Source organism: Odocoileus virginianus, chromosome 21 (assembly GCF_023699985.2).
Source record: "Odocoileus virginianus isolate 20LAN1187 ecotype Illinois chromosome 21, Ovbor_1.2, whole genome shotgun sequence".
NCBI classification, from domain to species: Eukaryota; Metazoa; Chordata; class Mammalia; order Artiodactyla; family Cervidae; genus Odocoileus; species Odocoileus virginianus.
In genome coordinates this window covers 46911180-46934658 of record NC_069694.1, presented here as the reverse complement: position 1 = coordinate 46934658, position 23479 = coordinate 46911180, and the positions used below count along the sequence as shown (strand labels likewise).

General features: G+C 40.4%; 1 protein-coding gene across 1 annotated transcript in view; it reads left to right on the top strand.

Annotated features, from left to right (window-relative positions):
- The first annotated feature begins 540 nt into the window (after positions 1 to 540).
- COL25A1 (collagen type XXV alpha 1 chain) overlaps positions 541 to 23479 on the top strand; it is a 503516-nt gene continuing 480577 nt past the window's right edge. Inside the window, exons 1-2 of the mRNA XM_070452267.1 lie at positions 541 to 2154; positions 3245 to 3314. Coding sequence (XP_070308368.1) covers positions 1858 to 2154; positions 3245 to 3314 — 367 coding nt within the window. The 5' untranslated portion in view covers positions 541 to 1857. The remainder of the gene's footprint in view (positions 2155 to 3244; positions 3315 to 23479) is intronic.

Genomic DNA, 23479 nt, shown 5'->3' with positions numbered 1-23479 from the left:
GCAGGCAGATTCTCTACCACTGAGCCACCTGGGAAGCCACTGTATCTAGCAATACCCTGTTTACATTTATAACATATCAGTTTACTATTTTGTCGATTGTTTACATGAGTGAGCAACAACTTGCCGATTAAGCTTGATTAAGAAGGATATGAAAAACATGATATTGTATTTCTCGTGGGGAGGAGATAAGAAGCAACTGTTTGGAGTAAGAGGTAGAATTGTTTTTTGCTTTGAAGTCGATTAGATATAGACTGCTACTTGTTACCTACTTTCAAAAAGCCCCCTGGAGAACTTGTAATTTGATCCAGAGGGATCAGCAGGAGGAGACAGGTAAAAGGAAAAGTTGACCTCATTCTTCAGTCCTTTCCGAAATTCTGAGAAATGTGTGTACCTCAACACTCCCTTCTTTGGTCCCACAAAACAGGGAATCAGGAAAATGCATTAGCACCCTAGTACAGATTAGGAACTCGGGGCGGAGAGACTCAACCCCATCAAGACAGAAGGAAACTGGGGGAGGGGAGAGAAAACCTCCCTAGTCGGAGACGGCAATGCGGCCGTGGGAAGAGAAGGGAAGTGGGGAAACGTACTTCAGGCGTCAGCCAGACACTTGGCCTCCAGGCATGTGGGAAGGTGAGGGAGGAGGGAAAAAGGCTCTGCACCAAGACGGGATCGCCGGAGCTCCCGCCACTGCTTCCGAGTGAAGACCTAGAGCGCTAGAGCTTTCTGCTTCCCCCTCTTCCCTCCTGGAGGCCATTTCTCCACATTTAACCGGGATAAAGAGGGGGCACCGCGCCGAGTCAGAACAAGCCAGGATCGCCATCCCCCAACTGCCGACCCTGCTTCGGCCCCCAGCCCAGGCGGGGCGAACTGGCCTTGGGGGACGCTGAAGTTACTCGGAGAAAGAGGGAGGGTTCGCCAAGCTGCTCTCCAATCGCCTTGGCAGTTCCAGTTATTTGCATCTATTATGCTAATAAAAGACCTCCGGCTCAGCTCCCGGCCCAGCGGCTCGCCCCTCCGGGGCTCTCCCAGGCCCCGCCCACGGGCTGGGCGAAGGTGAATATATTATGCTAATAAGGCGGGCTTCTGCCTGCCTCGGCAAGGGGGGCGCGCTGCCGCGGGAGCCGCGGGCTGCAGGCCGCTCGCCGGGAGTGGGTCGGGGGAGGGACGCCGCTCATCGGAGCGCGCGCGCACTCACACACGAGCATCCCGAAGGGTATTTAAGGCTCGCACACGCCGGGCTGCGGAGATACTTCGGGCGGCCGCGACTGGGGCCTCGCGACTAGCGTTTTCTCCTTGGGTATTTCTTTCTCCTCTCTGCTCTTCCCCACTTGGCCACCCTTTTTGCACTGCGCTCTCGCGGTCTGTCTCAGCCTTTTTGCCTGGAACTGAATCTAGGTGGGAAACGGAGATAAAACACCGAATAGGTAGAAACGAGGCAAACTAACAGAGGCGCAACAGGTCCGGTGCTCTGTGGCAAGGGTCAGCGGTGGCCCCTCGCAGCGCCTCTGCCGCTGTCCCCGGGACCCCGCGCGGCCGCTCTTTCCGGAGGGGGTCCCGGTCCTCGGAGGGGGCAGGAGGGACACCGGGGGGTGGGTTTCACTCTGGATTTTACCTTATCGCCACCGGTCCGCGGACTGAGGGTGCTTTTCCCTCGCAGCTGGGAGGGGAGAAGAAAGCGGAGGATGGTCCAGGTCTGCGGTTCTCGGCGCTGATCCATCCTTGCGCTCCGGCTCCGACTCCGCCAACTAGTTGTGCAGCCATCGGGACGGAACTTTGCAGGAATCATCCTTTTTCTTTTAAGATTTTTGGAAGTGCTAGAGGGTGGGAGGCGAAGCCAAGACAGCCGACCCCGCCACGATGCTGGTGAAGAAGCAAGCGGTGAAAGGAGGGGGCCGGGAGCCGGGCTCAGAGGACCGGAGCCCAGCCGGGCAGCCTTGTGCCCGCCCCGTGTCCCTGTGCGCAGCCCTGGCCACCCTCCTGTCTGTGGTGGCCGTGATGTCTTGTCTGTACCTGGGCGTGAAAACCAACGACCTCCAGGCGAGGATCGCTGCCCTCGAGTCTGCCAAAGGAGACCCTTCCATCCGTCTGCTGCCTGATTGTGTGGATCAGCTCAAAGCTATGGTGCAAGAGAAAGTGGAGCGACTTCTGGCTCAGGTGTGAAAGGCTGGGGTGTTTTGTACGTGGATAACATCTTACAGTCGCGATTCTGTAACCTTACAGAATGACCAACCTCTACCTTACTATGTGCAGATGTGGCATGGCCTGTGTACACATATATGTTAGGCCACCATCTCTGCTTACTGTAGCATATATTTGTATATGCACATCCTCTCATACCACCCTCTCTGTATCATCTCCCCTTACTCTTCTTAATGTTTGCATGCTAAACACATATGGAAGTCTAAAAGGGAGAAAGGTGGCTAGAATGGCTCCTAGGCTGGTATTTTAGCTCTTTTTAGTTTCTGAAGCTGTGTGTGGACCTTTCCTAATGTTGTGGAGAATATTCCTTGCAGAGACAACATCTGTTAGATTCTTCATACAGTATAAGAAGGTTAGGGTCATTTATGTTATTAACATAGCGATACGGATGGAAACCACTCTTAAAAATGAAATAGCTACATGTGATTTTATTACTTCACACATTGAATGTTTTTGTGTTAAATGTTTAAAAAGGAAAAAATAGTCGCCTTGTTTATTTATTTTTTGTAAAGGATGCAGTGCCACCGGTGTTGGTGAATGCAGAGCCTTTGGAGTTGAGAGTTGAAAGGAATCTGTGTTATGTTCATCAAAACCAGGAGTGCTTTAGACTACAGTTAGGGGATTTTCTGGGACTTGCTCTTCCAACAGAGAGGTTGTTTGGCAGTAGTGGCAGCACAGCATGATAAGTAGTTGACATTTGTGTATAAAATATTGGTTGTTTAAAAACTCTTAGCTTACCTAAAACTGCAGCATGTTGATACTGATTCTATACAATGACTGCATATGCCTGAGCTGAGAGGGAGGGTGATGGTAGTTGAAGAATGAAGAATGATGTTATGCAAGTCCTACAGTCTAGATACCATCTCAATGGTTGTTTTCTTTTCTTTAGGGCTTGGGTACTGTTACCTTTTGACTAGAGTCCAAGTACATATGTAAACGTTAGTTATGCAGGCTGGTAAATCAGGTATATAGGCAGACAGTCCCTAAAGAATCCATTTCTCTACAATGCTACTGATGATTGTTAATACCTCTTCTTTTCCTCCAGAAGTCCTATGAACATATGGCTAAAATAAGAATCGCGAGAGAAGCGCCTTCAGAATGCAATTGCCCGGCAGGTAAAATGGAACTTATTTCACAAGGTTTCCTCCATAGCAGAGCATTTTAAAACAAAGGTCCTATGTCTGTCAAGTCTACCTGTAATAATAGTAAAGAAAGAATGCAGACCCAACTTACTTTAATAAAATCAACATGCCTGGGTAAAAGAATGGCAGATAAAGCCACAAATATTATTTTAAGCAGCATACCAAGGTCTGCTAAGGGAAAGCAAAGAAGATAGAGATCTTCATCAAAGAAAATACCTGCAAGATGATGTCCAAAGACAAAGTTCGTAGTTTCCCAGATTGAAAATTATTCTTTGGTTTTACCTGCTTTTGTTATCTATAGTGAGAAGGATTGCAGAACATATTAAACTTGAATTCCTTACTGACTGATAGTGCATTAATACAGATTTCTGTTTGTTCCCTTTGACGGACAATTGTGTTAGCAAACCACCTTCACTTCTTTGCCTGCTTTTATTTTCTATAAGAAAGGTTCTCTCTCCTATCCTATAGCAATGAGGACTGAAAAGAAATTAGTTTTTTATCTTGAGCTTCTCCGTACAAACTACTCTGTTCTCAATGATTTTTCAGAAGAGGCTGTTACATTTTTACCATTTTTCTGTGTGGCTCTAGGGAACTATATTAATGACCTCCTTCTATATTAGTAGAGGATGGAGGAGAAAGACATCAATGAATCAAAATCTCTGGGTAATCATTAAATCTTCCTTCGCAGACCTCTGAGGCTTGGTGGTCAGACTTCTGTAGACCTACAATTTAGAAGCCTTTGGAATATGTCCATTGGAAAGTATCTAGTGGCTTCAGCTGAAAGAAGTCATGAAAACCTCCCATCAGTCTTGAGATTTTTGTTTCAGATAAATGTTGTTAACATATTTCTGAGCATATTAGTTTCTTTTATCATCATGTATAGGAAAGTAAGTCGCTTACATTTTCTTTCATGTTCAGGAATATGATACTTAGTTACTTACACTGTATGGAAAGACTAGTTCCTATATTTTTTTCACATTCTGAGGTTTTTGCCTCATGATAATTTGTTTTGGCACAGCTAAACCAGGTACCATGTTTAGAAATTTCAAATGTCAACTCCTGATTGTATGTCATAAAATTTTCACTGTTTATGTTTTGCTATATTGTCGACCATAATGGAGCTGTATTTTTGGAAAATGAAGCCCTTTCAATTGAGTAGGCATATAAATTAGGTAATAGGAAAACAAAGAATTAATGTTTACATTGTATGTTTCATTCTTAGTTGTTTAAAGCTGAGAAAGATCTCAGAAGTCAGAAATTCAAGGAAGGCACTTTTCTAGTGCAGGAATTAGCGCACAACAACCTCATCAGCCTGTAGGGATTATTTAAATTCCCAAGACAGTTGGTACAGGACTTCACTGATCATACCACTCAGATGCATCATTTTCTGTAGAGAATATTCTCTCTAGTTGTGTGAAAAATACTTAGTATTTAATTAATGAGATTCTCAGTGAACTTGGTAAAAAGTAGAAAAGTGACAGCCAAAGCCCCGAGTTCTGTTTTTTAGGGGTTTTAACTGCTTCATGATGTTTGATGTGAGTTGGTTGTTGAGGTCTAATTTGCAATCTGGAAGAAAGTCATTACATTTAGAGTTTACCTGAGATTATCTTGGATGATCATTTGGAACCGTTTTTCTTCTAAAGCTAATTTAACAATAAATGGCCATCTCACCATAATAACAAGTAAGTAAGTGATTTCCTTGGCATTTCTGTTGGCTCTCAGGAGGGCTGCTTTACTTTCTTGCCACCACTAGAGCTCCACATTACACCAGTTTTCACCAGGTTCCTTTAGAGGTAAACTTTTAAAGGTGCATATTCCAATACACAGAATTAGACAGGTTTCTTGCTGACAAATCACTGTTATAGAAAACACTGACTTCTGCTTGTGGAAGAATTAAACATCATCAAAATAAAGGCAATTTGTTGAAAATAGTATCCTGGGGAAAACCAGCTATTTTGAGTGATGGTCAACAAGGTATTGTTTTAGGGAATGGGCTGGCCAAGAGGATTAGAAAGGAGATACAGCACTTCCCACCTGGTTTGGCTTTCGCCTTTGTTTGCAGTGACTAAGAGTTGTCACCCAGACATCTGTTTGCAGGGCAGAGTGAGACAAGTCTGTGACCTCAGCTCAGTTCCTGTGGAGAGATGCCCACCCCTTGAAGTTGACACTCTTGTTGACAGTCTCCATCACAGAGCCAAGGACTGATAGCAAAGGGCTGCTGTGTTATTTGTGTCCACTTTTTGGTAGAATTCAATACCAGTGAGGTTTATCTAGGTAGGCTACAAACAATCATAGAATTGAAAGCTTTTTTTCCGCTTTAAATTGGAGTATAACTGCTTTACAATGTGTGTTAGTTTCTGCTGTACGTGAGCCAGCTATATGTCTACCTATAGATCCTCCTTCTGGAGCCTTTTTCCCACCAGCTCCCTCATCGCACCCCCCTGGGTCATCACAGCACCAAGCTGGGCTCCTGTGTGCTCAGCGGCTTCCTACCAGCTCTCCGTTTTGTACCTGGTGGTGTATATATGTCAATACTACTCTCACTGTTCATCCCACCGTCTCCTCCCAAACTCCCCCCATTTCCAGCCCCATGTCCACAAGGCCCTTCTCTATGTCTGCATCTCTATTAAAAGCTTTTCTTTTTTTTTTTAACAGAAGAAGGAAATTTTGTGGGAGGGTTTATTTGATAATCAACTATTGTCAAACAGTTTTTCATTGTAGGGAAGCATTCTTGCATTTAATCTTCACAACAACCCTAAGAGTTAAATATTAGTAATCTCATTTTACAGGTGGAGAAACTGGACTCAGAGAAGGTGACTAACTTAACATGGTAAAGGCAAGGTCAGGATTCATGCCCACATCTGACTGAGTCAAATATAAAGTCTAATGAGGAATTGAGGATGCGTATAGGTTTTGGAGCTGAATGGTTCTGGATTGGAACCCTAGGTCTGCTACTAAATAACTGTATTACCTTGGTCAGACTAATGAACCTCCCTGTGTTCCAGTTTCCATCTGTAAAAAAAAGTGACTAATATTACTTTCCTCATAAGTTGATAGTTTACCTAAATGCTGGCATATTAGTGGCTATTCATTAGATGATATCAGTTACTGTTTTTTTAATATGTTGTGTGTTACTTGACTCTGATCTGGTCCATGGGGACACGTGATATAGGTGGGAAAACTGAGATCTGAAGATGTATAACTTACTCAAAACCCCATGGTTAGTTAATGACAGGTTTTGGGTGAGAACATTGTGCTTAATTAAGCAAACATATCTGTAGGCCATTTATGCAGATAATCAAATGAGTCAGTATCTCTTGGTGCTGCATCAGTGAAGATGTTACAGATACTACATTAGTCTACTAAATTATTTTTACCAAAATTCTAGGAAAAGCTTTTGACCTTGTAGGTAAATCATGATTGTAGTAGATAGAACCATGGCTTAAAAGAATATGGGAATAAAGAATGTCTTTGCAGTTTTGATACCAGATGTTTACTAAAAGAAGTACTTTGACTAATTTTCGTGCTTATTTTTTTTAACAGCTTTATTGAAGTATACTTTATAGTATTTAAGAATATGATTTAAAAAGTTAAAAACAATTTATGGAGCTGGGACGCCATCACAACAACCCAATTTTAGATCACTTCATCATTCCCCAAAATTCACATTTACTTTCTTCAGGTGCCCAGGAGAAGGTCTATTTTTTGAATAGTTGCTTTAAAGAAACCTCAGAATAAAAAGTTAAAAACCATACAAATTAGAGTTCTGTTTAGCAGAATATTTGATTTAGTGGTAGCTGAACCATGGAAATTCAGCTGACTTCTGTGGATTGGCCTCTGTAAAGCTTGACCCTCATAGAGAATAAATCGGCTCTTTCCTATGGATGTAGAATTCCATTTGGGGTTTTGTTCTTAGAGTCCTACATAAAGTATGTACAGATCAGGCATGTTTATGGGAAGGCGTCTATGTTCCTACGTATAAAGAACACTGGGAACCAGGCAGATAAACAAATGGTGTTTAGATAACAAAGGTTTCTGTACCTCACTCATCACTTGTGTTGCCTGCCCAGAGGCTTAGATAAAAGAACCTCTGTGGCGAAATGGGCAGAGAACGTGAATGGGCAATAGAGAATCCAGAGTTCTAATGGTGATGGCTGATAGTGAACTTTCTTCCATGACAGCATTTCTGGAGGAGCAATCAGGATCTACCAGTAGGATTGCTTTCATGATAGACCCTGCTGTATTCAGATAGAGAGCCTGTCCTGATCAAGGGGTTGCTTATTTGTCACTGGGGTCATGGGCTGTAGATCTGTAAATTAGTTCAACAAAAAATGAAGCTATTATGTTTGGCAAGTGAGAGAACTTTGGGGAAGCCCTAAGGAGTTGTTCAGTTGCTCAGTCATGTCCGACTCTTTGTGACCCCATGGACTACAGCACACCAGGCTTCCCTGTTCTTCACCATCTCCCAGAGCTTGCTCAAACTCATGTCCGTTGAGTCAGTGATGCCATCCAATCATCTCATTCTCTGTCATCCCCTTCTCCTCCTGCATTATATCTTTCCCAGCATCAGTGTCTTTTCCAGAGTCAGCTCTTTTCATCAGGTGGCCAAAGTATTGGAGCTTCAGCTTCAGCATCAATCATTCCAATGAATATTCAGGGTTGATTTCCTTTAGGATTGAGTATATTTAGGTTATTCTTAAATCTTATTTTTGAATAAGGTATATTGATTTTCTCTTATAACAAAATTTTGATAAAATATAGTTGGAAAAAAAAAAGAACCCAGAGTTCTAACCCTGGTTTTGCCATTAATGTGTTATACAATCTCAGGGAAATCACTTTCAAGAATGACTTTTACAGACTCTATTTTCATATCTCCCAGATAGCAGTGTTGGACTAGAATGATTTCGAAGGGCATTTGTCAGTTCTCCAGGTACGAAGAGCCTGTTGTGTGCTGAATATCTTGACTCAGGGAAAAGGCTGATGATCAAGGCAGACTTGGTATCTGCCCTCATGGCAGTTACATTTCAATGAGGATGACAGACATTTTAAAATGACATGAATTCACCAGCCTGACAAGTACAGCCCAGAGAAAGTACAGTGCGCTTTGGAGCACATGACCAAAATTTCATCCATACTGTTAATACTATGGATTTTCTTTCCTTTTCGTGTGGAAAGAGACTTTCATGCTAGACTTTCATGAAAATCATAAAATGAGAAAATCTGGCTTCTGATTATAAGTAAGAACTTTAGCAGTGGATAAAGATACACCTGGCTTTTGTCTTTCCAAGAATTTATGGCCAGATGAAGGTACACAGATAGCTGGTTTACACTGATATCCAACTGAAACAGAAAGTGGCTTTAGTGTATAAAAGGCTGTGGTAGATAGCATGGTGATCTGTTTTTCTACATTTCTTTGGAAAACAGTGAGATTTTGGCTGAATAAGAGTTGAAACGTCCTTACTGGTGGTACTGAAAAGTTCCACTGAATCTGGCCCCTCTGCGTTCACAGGTTATGATGAAGTAGTGTAGCACATCTAGTCATCTACTTAGTGAGGCTAGCCAGAAATAAAAAAGGTTTATCCCGTAATTTCTGAGGTCCTTCCATACCCTTCAAGTCTACGAAAATGGTTGGATACAAAGTTATATTAAATGTCGGTAAAATAAAAAAGGTTTATCCCGTAATTTCTGAGGTCCTTCCACACCCTTCAGGTCTACGAAAATGGTTGGATACAAAGTCATATTAAATGTCAGTAAGTAGAAATACCTCTGATTCAGAAATATGAATGCTACAATCTCTGGTGACTTCTTTTGTGGCAACTTCTCGATTTGGGGTGGAAAATGTTAACTGTAACTTTAAGGGTGTGCATCCTTTCCCATCTTATGAAAAGTCCTTTAAATTACCTTGCTAACATAAATCTACTTTATCATATAAAATTGTGTTTCCTACTAACATGGTTTTTCACTTATGCTGTATAGTTTTCTTTACCGGCTACAAAATGAATGGAAAGAGTGAATCAAGTAAGGACATAATAATGTATAGATTTTCAATTATGTTAGGCAAAGAATAGTCAGAAGCGGTTTGCTTCTTTGCAAATTAAAATGCCATGAATGTTATTTAAATGAGACTAGCAGGCATTCCCCTCCTCTACTCAGGCTAAACAATACAATGTGACATCTGAGTGCCTCCAAGCCTTCATGTTAAATGGTTTCAGTCCTAATGAGAACAGCAGTTTGAGTGTAACACTTTCAGTTGGTCCAGCAGTGACAGCTGACAAAATGCCCTGTCACCTGAAGAACGGAGGACAAATTGCCTGTTGAAGCAGCATCTCTTCTGTTTCTCTTGTCTAAAAGTCACTGAGAAGCAAATCCTTCAAATACTCTTTTCTCTTTCTTACTTTAGTAATTCTGTTTTTTTAAGGGAGTTATTTAAGGGAAGGGTATACATTCTGTGCAGGGATTTGTTGTTTCCAGCTCAGCGGAAGAATGTGTAGGTACAACAAGTAGCCTCTCAGGACCTTAATAACTTCTGTGCTTCTGATGGTTTGCAAGTGTTCAAAGTCAACTACCTGGCATGTTTGAGTGTCAAGATTAGGTTTAGGGGTCGAGAAGGAGGGCATCCTTTCATTGACAAGATTAGGTGACTGGAGGGCTAGTGGGGAACATGCCAGAATCAGGACTCTTTTCCAGTTCAAGGGGCACTGTCTTCTGCAGGGGGAGCCTCACTAGACACTCATCAAAATGACATCAATCTATGTTATCTTGAGTGGGTACCATCTAAAACCTGTTATGAAAAAGTGTTTTTCGTTCCTCCTTCCACTTTATAATGGAGTAGGAAATGGCAACCCACTCCAGTATTCTTGCCTGGAAAATTCCATGGACAGAGGAGCCTGGCAGGCTACAATCTGTAGGGTCAGAAAGAGTTGGACATGACGGAGCAACTGAGGATGGACCACTTTATAAAGGCTACTTCGTGGTTTGCTGGGAGCTGAGAATATGAAAACCATGTTATGAGTCAGTCTGGGCTGACGCAGTAGCCCAGTATGTGACTGCTAAACCCAGAATCATTCCCATCCTCGCTGGTTTGCCAGTACAGGTCAAGTTCCATGCAGTGGTTTAATGCACCATGATCTTTAACACTTTTTTAAAGAATTGTGTTAAAAATGATTGCGGCACACCCGAATATGGTTTAGACATGCATGGTTACTGTTTCATTTGGATTGTGTTCAGCAACCTTGCAATTTAAAAATGTTTTATATGGCCAACTTTTAAAAAGGAGGAGATGCTTTAAGTGGGAGGCAGAAGTAATTGGAAATTCACTTGTGGATTAAAACTGAGCACTTTTCACTGGTATCATATATTTCTTCATAGGAATATTCCGTGTTGTTTAAATAACAGGATTCCTTGAAGAAATGCCACCAGATGGCAGGCACCTCCCCTTTGTGACCACTAGGAGGAGAAGCTGAGCCAAACCAGTGGGACTGTTCTGTCACCTGCTTCTCACTTAATTTCCTAGTAGACCTCTACCTGTCAAATTGTTTGCTATGGAAAAGTTTAATGGATTCAGTATAATTATTAATAATGATGACGTTTAAATCTATCACTTTGTTGTTTTGCTATTTATCCCATTAGATCTTTGTTTTCTTTTCCCATTTTTCTGCCAACAACCCATGGATTTTTTAAATAAATGCTTTGTCTAATTAAAAAAAAAAGAAAGAAAAAAGTTTAATGGAAGGATCAAGTCATCTCTTCCATCTATATTTGAAGACTAGGCTGTCTTATCAGCTTTAATATATTTAAAATAACCTAGTAAATTGCACTTTTGTATTAGTCAAAAATTTAGTTATTTAGTAGATAAATTCACTTATATGAACTTGAGGCTGGTATTCCAATAACTAGAATAAATGAGCTAAATGTAATTGAACTTATCAGTTGAAGATTTTCTGCTTCTATTTTGCACTTTCTCAGAATCAAGAATTGTTTGGAATTGCTATCATGCTTTTGACATAATTTCATTTGGAGGCTCCATTTCAACTTCAGTCATCACATACTATGTTAGTTGGAATGTGTTCTTAATTTTTGTCATACTCCTCTTAGTCTGATTGGTTTGTCTGATTTGCCAGAAATGCCAAAAAGCTATGTGTTCATTTGGATAATCATAATTTTGATTTTGAGCTTCTTCCCAGGTGACTGAGTGGTAAAGAATCTGAGCATTCGATTCCTGGGTCAGGAAGATCCCTGGAGAAGGAAATGGCACCCCACTCCAGTATTCTTTCCTGGGAATTCCCACAGATAAAGGAGCCTGGTGGGCTGCATCCATGGAGTTGCAGAAGAGTTGGATACTACTTAGTTCCTAAACAACAACAATAACAATTTTGATTTTAGGAGCTCTAGGCTTCTGGATTATGTACACAAAGTTTTTATTCTTATATTTTAAATGTAATCAGCACATATTTAAATATAGTTTTCACATTTAGGCTAAGTGGATGAATTATAGCCAGCCCTAGCTTGTGCATTATGGTAATATAGTCAGACTATGTCTAACTAGAAATAGGTCCACACCAGTATTCTTGCCTGGAGAATCCCAGGGACAGAGGAGCCTGCAGGGCTGCTGTCTGTGGGATCACACAGAGTTGGACACGACTGAAGCGACTTAGCAGCAGCAGCAGCAGCAGAAATAGGTCTGGTTGTGGCAAAGGTAAAATGTATTTTTCTTTTCTCAAATATTTCAGATGTAAGGAGAGTGAGAAGAGAGAGAAAAAAGCCACCCATATCATGTAATCTCTTGGAATCATATCTCTTTACCATCATGTAGCAAACTTGGTACTTTAGAGTTCCTATTATAAATCTGGACAATGGTTAAGAGAGTAAGAGCGATTCTCTCTGTCTCCAACATCCTCTTTTACTCTTGTAGCTGCTAATGGGAGAGAAAAATCTTATAAGAGTCTCTCCATCCAGTCAATTACAGGGCCAGAGTGGTGGTATTATTTTTGATCCTTTAGATACTAAAGTCAAATGTGCCCGGAACTTTGACACAGTTCTTTCTCAACATTTCTGTATCTTTAGGTCAGTTCTGACAGTTATTAAAGGTAAGTTGTTTGTATTACCTTTCTAGGAATTGTGAAGCTCCAATTTTATGTCTTCAGTTCAGTTTAATTGCTCAGTCATGTCCAACTCTTTGCAACCCCATGGACTGCAGCACACCAGGCCTCCCTGTCCGTCACCAACTCCCGGAGTCCTCCCAAAATCATGTCCATTGAGTCGGTGATGTCATCCAACCATCTCATCCTCTGTCGTCCCCTTCTCCACCTGCCCTCAATCTTGCCCAGCATCAGGGTCTTTTCAAAATGAGTCAGCTCTTTGCATCAGGTGGCCAAAGTATTGGAGTTTCAGCTTCAACATCAGTCCTTTCAGTGAACACCCAGGACTGATTTGTGACTTAAAGTCTCCAAAATCTAGCTGGCATTTTTAAAATGTGCATGACATGAGCATAAGATAACACATTTCCATGAACCATGGACAAAAACCAACCTTTTGACCTGCAAATCATACTAGAATTGCTGGCAAATTCTAGGGCTTTGACAGTGAACTTTGGAATACTAAAAATCATTTTTGTACTGAAAAAATTAGGGCTCAATGTCAGAGCATACAAAGTTTGAATGGACATTTTAAATAGATGCCTTTCTGAGGATGGTTATCAACCTGGTTGGGTGTCAAATGACTTAAGTGTATCAAGGGCCACATGTCTCTCAGGGGCAGATCCTGGTGCTAATTACTATGTGGTTTCACAGAGTAATTGCAGTTGACTTCCTGTGGGAGTGGGTTGGGAGTCCATTTCTACCAATCTCATTTATAAGCTCCATGGCTGGGTTTCTGGTTTGTATCTGTGTATCTCTGGGGCTTATTGTAGAGTTCTCTATAGAAAGTTAGCTATAAAAGTTCATAATGATCATAATGAAGATCTGTCAACTTGATTTGGTTGAGAACTTTTTTTGTGGTTTATCTCTACATACACTAATTATCCTTATTCCTGTGCATTTAAACATTTTCTCTGAGGATTTTCGGGGCCAAAGCATATTAAAGCTAATACAAATCTTAGAGGTCAAGTGGTTCAGGGGTTTTCCAGCATTTCTCAAAGAGCCTGAAACTTTAGAAAAAAATGAAATATTATGAGGAAATCCAGTATATAAAATTGTATATAATGTTAGCCACACAAACCGCGGTTAACCTTGGAGGTCACAGGAGACAGAGGCCAAAACCTTATATGACCTTTTTTCCACTGCCCATCTCGCACCCCATAGCGGCCTCTGAGGAACTCCAGAGAATCTTGGAAATCTTTTGGATATTTTAATAGATTACTCAAAGTCCAAGCCCCAGTGTGATCCCGGCTCCTGTGTCTAGAGACACTATGTGTCTGTCAATACATAAACCCTCTCCAAAATTCTGTGACTAGAAACATTACAAGGAAGGATGGAAACAAGATTGTATATTAAAATGAATGGAATCCAGAAAGGACTATTAATATAATATTGTCCTTTAATAGTTTTAGTAGTCTAGCAAAGGAGATGTAACAGTAGAATTAGTGCTGGAAAGCTGTAAAAGTACGTTGTGTAACTGAGCGTGGGACTATGTGTCAGGAAATCATCTCATCCCTTTTCTTAAAGTCACCTATTTTTTTAAGCTTCCCAGTCACAGTATTGTTGTTTTTCTGTGACAGTTTTGTGTGTGTGTGTGTCTCTGTGTGTTTTCATATTTCTTCCTATGTATTTTTACTTATTCTGTAATTTTGGATATGTCTATGAAGCTTCCTCACCAAGTTACAGCAGTCCATTGCCTCTTTTATATATGTATTTAAAGCAGTTGATTTTCTAAACTAATAGTGAATACTTGATTTGCAAAGTAGTATACAAAAGATAACTATCCCCAAATTATATTATTTATAGAAAATTTATATTGTGGAAAAGTTTTTATTATAGATACTTTAAAGATCTTTGAGACTTTCTTTTTGATCTGATTCTTATTGTCTTAAACTGATGACGTTTATGTATTAAAATTTAAATCGACAGGGTAATGTGAATATGTGAATTGCACATCTGTGTTTAAATAATGATAGGAATTAAAAACATTTTAGCCAATGCTGAAGGGATATATGTAATACCTTTCAGGAAGAAAGTGTAAATCTGGGTACAAGCATTCTGTAGCAAATACTGCAAAAATAAGTTTGAAAGACTAAACTCTTCCTCCCACTGAGATGAGCATCCAGCCTCACCTGCAGTGACGTTTACTGTATTGAGTAGCTAGCGGTGGACAGTAGTTTGGTCAAGTGCAATGCCTTGATTGTCTTACTGGGCAGATAGCAGAATGACAACTGTACATGTTACTGAACTTTGGTGAGCAGTTTATTTTCTCCTTAATACACTATGGGCTTTCAGGAAGTCTGGAAGAGAAAAATGACTTCTCTTTTCTAAATGACTTTGTAGTTGTTTTGCCTTTTGAGAGAAGACAGAGCAGCAAAGATAGGCTGACCTAGTACTAATGGCTGGAAAGACCCTTTATGCCCGCCAAAGCTACTGTGAGCTGTAAAAGAGAAGTCTAACCAAACAAACTGTATTCCCTGAATTTACTGTCAAAACGGTAAAGATATACTGACAACTTCCCAGGAGTTTAAGCAGCGAGCTTGACAGCGTGGCTTAGTATTACTCTACATGTTATGCATCTGGAAGTTTTTAGTAAAAGACGAACTCTAGCATGGAAAAGTTACACGCATAAAGGAACTAGGGCCTTTATGTTCTTGTAGAGTTTCCTTCTGTGCATAGTTAGTGTTCTAGATTTCCACTATTTCTGAGGATATGTTCCTGGATATTGCTTTGGTTCTGCAATCAAGTTCTGTATAAGGAATGCTATGTGTTGGTAGTAAAATTTATGTTACTAATGCCAGTTTTAGAATGTTAAAATGTTAATTTTAAAAAAACAAAAAAAATTTTTTTAATCTATTTATTTATGGCTGTGCTGGGTCTTGGTTGCTGCACTGGCTTTTCTCTAGTGTTGGTGAGCAGGGGTTACTCTGCTGGTGGTGAACGGGCTTCTCATTGAAGTGGCTTCTTTTGTTGTGGGGCAAAGGCTCAATAGTTGTGGTCCACGGGTTGAGTTGCCCCATGGCATGTGGGATCTTCACAGATTAGGGATCAAATATGTGTCTCCTGAATTGGCAGGCAGATTCTTTACCACTAAGCCACCAGGGAGACCCCCAAAAGTTAAGGCAAAAACTATCCTTGAGTTGAGACGTCTGAGGTATACTTTCTATTTTTTATGTGTGAGCCCATGACACGTTAGGCTCAGAATGTACTTCCGCTCTTTGAGTGGGAAACCTTTGCTTTCAGTCTCAATCTTCAAGAAGAAATCCCAGACTAGAGGAATTTTGTAATTGATCACATTTATCTCCTAGATATGCTTATCATACTTCATTTTTCTCTTCCTTTTCAATTTCTTGAAGTCTCCATTTTTGTTTAACTGTAGTCCTATACCAGTAGCATTTTGAATGTTCACACTGCTTTTGCAGTTATAGGATGTGGTGAGATTAATAATGTTCGTTGAACTCCTAAAAACCAAGAATGAACACAGCAAACATACCCAGAGACAGATGTGATTCTCTATCAGGCTATCCATGAACAAGCATTGCCCTAAAGTGAGCTGTTGTTGGCAAATAGAATGGACAAGGTTATCTTTGGGATGTAGCCGTGTGTCTGTGAAACTGCAAAAATAGAGCATCTTCTATGCTCTCAAATAAAAGCTCCCATTCTAGTCCAGCCTCTTTCCTCTCCGTCCTCTCTTCTCCTTCTCTAGCATGAATATAAACTCTATTTTGCCTCTATTCTATGGATGTCACTTTATCTGGCTTGTAGTATGCCTCTAAATTGACCATTCAGAGGCTTTGTCATCCTCGGGTCCCCAAACTTCTAGGCTTTTCCTGGGCAATATTATACTTGTGATTAAATCCAGCAACATAACCAAGAAAACATCACTGGTAAATGTCAGTATTCTCTCAAATTTCAGAAAGTAACTGCTTCCCCAAAGTTACTGTTAAAAGATAATTTTCCAAAAAAGGTAAAATCAATGAACATGTGTTAAGGATCTTACTTGAATCAATAAAGAAGTAACTGGTAAGATGTGATAAACAGTTCAAAGGAGAATTTAAAGACAGATACATTTATAGATCTAGAATATTGAAGCCAACATATAAAGGGAGGGAAAACCGGACTTTTCCTCAGTAGGGGGGTAAATCAGTTGCACTCAGAATTTGCATGTCTATAGACCACAGTTCATTTTTTTAATGTACTAAGTTTTTTAAATTGGTGTTTAGTTGTTTTACAGTGTTGTGTTAGTTTCTGCTTTACAGCTAAGTGGATCAGTTGTATGTGTACAAAAATTCCCCTCTGTTTTGGATTTCCTTTCCATTTAGCACAGAGCATTAAGTAGAATTCCCTGAGCTGTACAATAGGTTCTTATTAATTTTTATTTTATACAGAGTAGTGTACACGTCAGTCCTAATCTCCCATCTCACCCACGCCTCCTTCCCCGTCCTTAGTGTCTGTGTATTTGCTCTCTGTGTCTGTGCCTCTATACATCTGTACCATTTTTCTAGATTCCACATATATGCTTTAATATATGGTATCTGTTTTTCTGAATTTACTTCACTCTGCATGACAGTCTCCAGGTCCACCCATGTGTCTAGTTATGTGACTTTGTTATTAGTTATCTGCAACTTACAGTGTTCTACAATAGCTTCCAAAGAATCGGGTAAATGGGAAAGATGTACTCTAGATTATGCATAGTTTTCTGTTGGAGCATATGTTTTCCCCCACATTGCATGAAAGCAACTTCACAGGAAAAAATTCTTTTAGGTTAAAAAAAAATTTTTTTTTTTACACTTCAGTGTAGTAATGGTTGTTTATTTTCTGTCTTTATCCTTATTCTTATCCTATGGGTTGTGTGGTACTCAGTTTTCTTATTGTTGCTAAAATTATGTAAAGGACAGTTCCTTTCAGTTTGACTTTAAATGCTATATTTGGTAGACCCATGGTGGCAGTGTTGATTACTATGCCTGTATTACTAGTATCATGGACCTAAGTGGCCTTTAAAATGGTAACACTGAAAATTTGTTTGAGGGAGAAACCACTTTGGAAGACTCAGCTTCCTGTATGTGGGTATCAGTGACTAGTTCTACTAATGTCAAGGGAGGAATTGCTGACCTTGCTCTTGTGTTTTGGGATACGATGCCCAGGCGATTATTTCTATACAGACCACATTTGCTTGGTGTGAGCATGTGGCTGGCTCTGGGGTTCTGTGCTGCTATTTTGGACATCCTGGCTTTGACTTCAGTTATCTTATTTACTAGTTTGGCTTTTCACTGGGCACTCCAACCATTTCCCTTCATATTCATTCATGTGTTTCCACTTCAGATAGTTGTCTTTAGTCCATACTGTGCTTCCTTGGTGGCTCAGGTGGTGAAGAATCTGCCTGCAGTGGGAGAGACCTGGGTTCGATCCCTGGGTCAGGAAGATCCCCTGGAGTAAGAAATGGCAGCCCACTCCAGTATTCTAGCCTGGGAAATTCCATGGACAGAGCAGCCTGCTGGACAACGTCCATGGGGTCGCCAAGAGGCGGATATGACTGAGTGACTAACACTTTGACTTTCTAAGATTTATTTCCTGTTCTTGGCCAGTTACTTCTCCTGTTGTCTGTCTTGTTTGATCTTCCTCCCCTTCTCCTGATACCTATGGACAGTGTTCACTTACCAGCATCTCAAAGAGCTCAGCCCTCAGCTGCCCAGGGGTATAGATACCCTTCTCTGCTCCTGCCTGCTTCAGCTGCTTCCACCTTTTGACTAAGCCCACTGAAATTTTGGCAGAAGAATGACTGATGCTATAAAATGACCCTCCCATATACTCTTGGAAGAAATATGTTAGAATAGGGGCTGGGTGGTGACACATTGAACTACATGGTGATTGGTCAGCTTTGTTGGTAGGGAAATGTTTACCTTCTTCAGAAGCAGTTTATGTTCTGGGAGTCAGTCTATCTATTACTAGATAGAGGAGAGAGTTAATTATAAATATTAAATATTTTGTATATTAGTATATAAAATTTCTATATTGTAGGTAGTAACTGACCTCTGGTATTACCTAACTCCAACCAGCTCTGACAAAGACTAAGGGATCCTGTGTACAGTAGTCTTTAAATGTCTTTTTATTCAATTAATAAAATATATATTGCCATTTACTATGAATGAGGCCCTGTGCCATATGCCTTACTATTTAAAGAAATAAGTAGGCTGCTAAACTCTTACAAGGGAACAGTGGAGTCAGATATGCAGACTGGACTACAAGGGGAGTAAAAGCTAGAAAAATATAGCCTGTAGCCAACTGTATCTAATTTTAATGGGTTTAAAACTACAATGATAATTGGTATTTGAACTCATAATTCCAGTTCATTTACTTTTCATGAGTTCAAAAATAGCAACATGTTATTAAAGAAGCTACTTGGAGTTTTAAAAAACTTTTTCTAGAAAATGGAAAAGTTCTCTGAGTGTTGTGACACTTTGGAGAAATGCTGGTTACATGCCAATCAGGTGATTTTTCTCAGGATAAATGATCTCTGTGAGTTAGTTGTTAGGTCAAGTGTAACGTTTTTAACCCCTCCGCAGGATGTTTTCCATTGGCAGTTATTTTTACGGAGACCTGCAGGCTTTCTTGGAGAAGTTGCAACAGCACCCCACTCCAGTACTCTTGCCTGGAAAATCCCCTGGACAGAGGAGCCTGGTAGGCTGCAGTCCATGGGGTCGCTAAGAGTCAGACATGATTGAGCATCTTCACTTTCACTTTTCACTTTCATTCATTGGAGAAGGAAATGGCAACCCACTTCAGTGTTCTTGCCTGGAGAATCCCAGGGATGGGGGAGCCTGGTGGGCTGCCGTCTATGGGGTCGCACAGAGTCGGACACGACTGAAGTGACTTAGCAGCAGCAGCAGGCTTTCTTAAAAGTCAGTTCAGACTCTATGGCCATGTTTTATAGTGAGGGCAGAATCTCTGGGACTTGGCTAGACTCTCTTGGCTTTTAAAGAACAGAGTCCATTCAGGTGGCCTTAAGTAAATAGGAGTTCAGTGATTCTGAACTTTGTCACTGTTGAGGTTGTGGGCTGGATGACTCTTCGTAGTGGGGGTGGTCCTGTGCCCTGTAGAACATTTAGCAGCATCCCTGGGCTCTCCTCCTTAGATGCTAGTTGCCCTCTGTTTCTAGAATACAAAAAATGTTTCAACATTGCTGGATGTTCCCCAGGGGTCGAAATCACTGTCAGTGATTTCAGGATGTGATTGTATGCTTGGTCATATCCAGTTCTGTGCAACTCCACGGACTGTAGCCTGCCAGGCTCCTCTGTTCATGGGATTCTCCAGGCAAGACTACTGGAGTGGGTTGGTTTCTCCTCCTCCAGGGGATCTTCCTGACCCAGGGATCAAACCCACAGCTCCTGCGACTCATGCATTGCAGGTGGATTCTTTACCACTGAGCTATCTGGATGCCCAGTGAGTAAGGAAGGCAGGAGTATCAGCTCCACAGCAGGCTCCTCTAGAAAAATAGGAGATGGAATGTGGTCAGAACAGTCAGGACGTATTAACAGTGTCATCCCCTCATCTGGAGGCGGCCAGTGCAGCACCCTCTGAGCTTTGAGCGTTTTGTCTCTGCTTCTGCTGCTTTTGTCAAGGTCGCTCTCTTCTCTCCCTCTTGTAGTAAAAAAGAGAAGGTATAGCCCCAGGTTGACCTCCTTCTTTGTGTTTGATTATAGCATTGTTATTATTATTAAACTCATACATACATATGACAACAAACATTTGTATGACACACAGTGTCTCCCCCTAGAGGAGTCTGATGTTACTTGTTTGTTGTGTATCTTCCCAATACAACTGATTTACATCATTCTTTTTCAAGGCTATAGAGTAATCTGTTGTATAAACATACCACAGTGTATACAATAAGAAGACAGATCACTTTTATTTATTTACTTTTTCCATTTGTTTTTATTAGTTGGAGGCTAATCACTTTACAGTATTGTAGTGGTATTTGCCATACATTGACATGAATCAGCCATGGAGTTACATGTATTCTCCATCCCGATTCCCCCTCCCACCTCCCTCTCTACCCGATCCCTCTGGGTCTTCCCAGTGCACCAGGCCCGAGCACTTGTCTCATGCACCCAACCTGGGCTGGTGATCTGTTTCACCCTAGATAATATACATGTTTCGATGCTGTTCTCTCGAAACATCCCACCCTCGCCTTCTCCCAGAGTCCACAAGTCTGTTCTATACATCTGAGTCTCTTTTTCTGTTTTGCATATAGGGTTATCGTTACCATCTTTCTAAATTCCATATATGTGTGTTAGTATACTGTAATGGTCTTTATCTTTCTGGCTTACTTCACTCTGTATAATGGGCTCCAGTTTCATCCATCTCATTAGAACTGATTCAAATGAATTCTTTTTAATGGCTGAGTAATATTCCATGGTGTATATGTACCACAGCTTCCTCATCCATTCGTCTGCTGATGGGCATCTAGGTTGCTTCCATGTCCTGGCTATTATAAACAGTGCTGCGATGAACATTGGGGTGCATGTGTCTCTTTCAGATCTGGTTTCCTCAGTGTGTATGCCCAGAAGTGGGATTGCTGTGTCATATGGCAGTTTTATTTCCAGTTTTTTAAGAAATCTCCACACTGTTCTCCATAGCGGCTGTACTAGTTTGCATTCCCACCAACAGTGTAAGAGGGTTCCCTTTTCTCCACACCCTCTCCAGCATTTATTGCTTGTAGACTTTTGGATAGCAGCCACTCTGACTGGCGTGTAATGGTACCTCATTGTGGTTTTGATTTGCATTTCTCTGATAATGAGTGATGTTGAGCATCTTTTCATGTGTTTGTTAGCCAGACAGATCACTTTTAAAAGTTTAGATATTGCTTCCTAGTTCTTTTCCTGTTTCCTGAAGGAAGATTGCTTTGATTTGTACTTTTATTCTACACAGCCTGAAGCTGTACCTGTGGCAGCTTAACAAATACTCACTGATTATAGGTATTACTGATGTTAAATATTTAACAACCACTCTAAAAAAAAGCCCTAATTTATAGCATTTATAGATTTTCAAGATGTGAATATCCACCAGTCAGTTGAAAGCTAACAAAGTGACATTAGGAAGCGATTAGTTTGGGTGTTGACTAGTTTTGTTTTCCATATAATTTATCTCATTGTAAGGTTATATAATTTAAATTTTAATAATGACTGTTTTAATGATAAGATTCCTAAATCCTGAAAAGTGAAAATTGGATTTCCCGAGTCAGCATCCAGTACCCATTGGCATGGTATCCCTGATTCCATATAGAATGTATTATGTTGTTCTTGATAATGTCTCCAAATGGTAATGCTGTCTTTGATAGTATTTTAGAATCTCAGTGTTGTGAAGATCTTTAAAGGCTATCCAGACTTAACATTGTACCTGATTCTTTGAATTCCCTCAGTGACATTTTGACTAAATGATCATAACTCATTATTATCTCTTGAATAGACTGTTCAATCTTTGGGCTGGTTTATTACAAAGCTTCTTCTGTTTGTTAGGTTAAAATTCATCTTATGAGCATTCACCATTTGATTCTGTACACCATCCCTCCCTGCATCATAAAAAAGAATTCAAATACCTTGGTCTTGTGACAACTCTTCAAATATATGAAATCATTTACTCTAATTTCTTATTGAGAGTTTTGTTCTAAAATGCCATTGACTTATTGAGACTTTTCAGGGTGTCTGCTTCTTTCTTAAAATGTTGCACATTGGTTTGAATAAAGCCACAGATGCCTGGTGGTCATCTATGAGGAGGGAAGAGAAGAAAACTTCCCTAGTTTTATATACTCTACTACAAATGCAGCCTAATATGACAGTAATTTTCTTTCTGGTTCCATAATTCTATTAACTGACACTGAGTTTAATATTGATGAAAACCCCTAAGTATTTTTCACATATGCTTCTGTTAAGGCCTGTCTTTCTCACTCTTGATTTTGCAGTTTTGGTTTTTTGGGGGAGTAGGTAGGCAAATCAAGACTTTATATTGTATTCACTAGATTTTCATCTCTTTTTATAGACCCAAATCCCAGCCTTTCAGGACTTGTTGGGATTGTGAGTCTTTCAATACATTTCCAACTCTTCTTGACTTCATATGATCTAGAAATCTGATGAACTGACCAACATGATTTTCTTCTGATTCTATGATGAAATGCGCAAGCTTAAGAGAGCTCAGGAGGGAACCAAATGGCTTTCTAGTAGTCTTTCCCTTTTGCTTACCATTCATCTGTTTATGAGCACCTTAGGAATTGTCTTTATAAGAGTGATCCATGTACTCTTGTCCTGTCTTTTGTTTATCTCAATGTGTCCAGCTGTGTTCCCCAGAACACCATTTCCTCTTCATGTTAGCAAACAAGTTTCAAGACAAATTAGAGATGCATTGAGTTAAACAGATATAAGCAGGTTTATTTACTGTAGGATATGTGTATTGTGACTCTCCAAAATGGGGAATATAATGTATCATGTTTTAAACATTTATAGTCATGGAACACTTTTCTGTTTAGATAAAATTATATGTCTAAGAGTCACCTGTTCTTGGGTTGATAAATGCTCTCATTAAACTAGGGTGTTCTGTCTTCAGGTTGGAGTGTAAGAGCCACATAAAAGCATTCTGATAACTTAAAAAATTTTTCTTTCTAAGTATAGCCGTGGTGGCTCAGGTAAAGAATCCACTTGCAATGTAGGAGACCTGGGTTCAATCCCTGGGTTGGGAAGATGTCCTGGAGGAGGGCATGGCAACTCACTCCAGTATTCTTGCCTGGAGAATCCCCATGGATAGAGGAGCCTGGAGTCCATGGAATTGCAACGAGTTGGACACGACTGAGCGACTTACTGCTCTACTACATAGTATTTATGGGTTATAGGTGTACAGTATAGTGAGTCACAATTTTTAAAATTATAGTCCATTTGTGGTTGTTATAAAATATTGGCTATATTCTCCATGTTGTATAATATATTCTTGTAGCTTATTTACAGCTAGTAGTTTGTA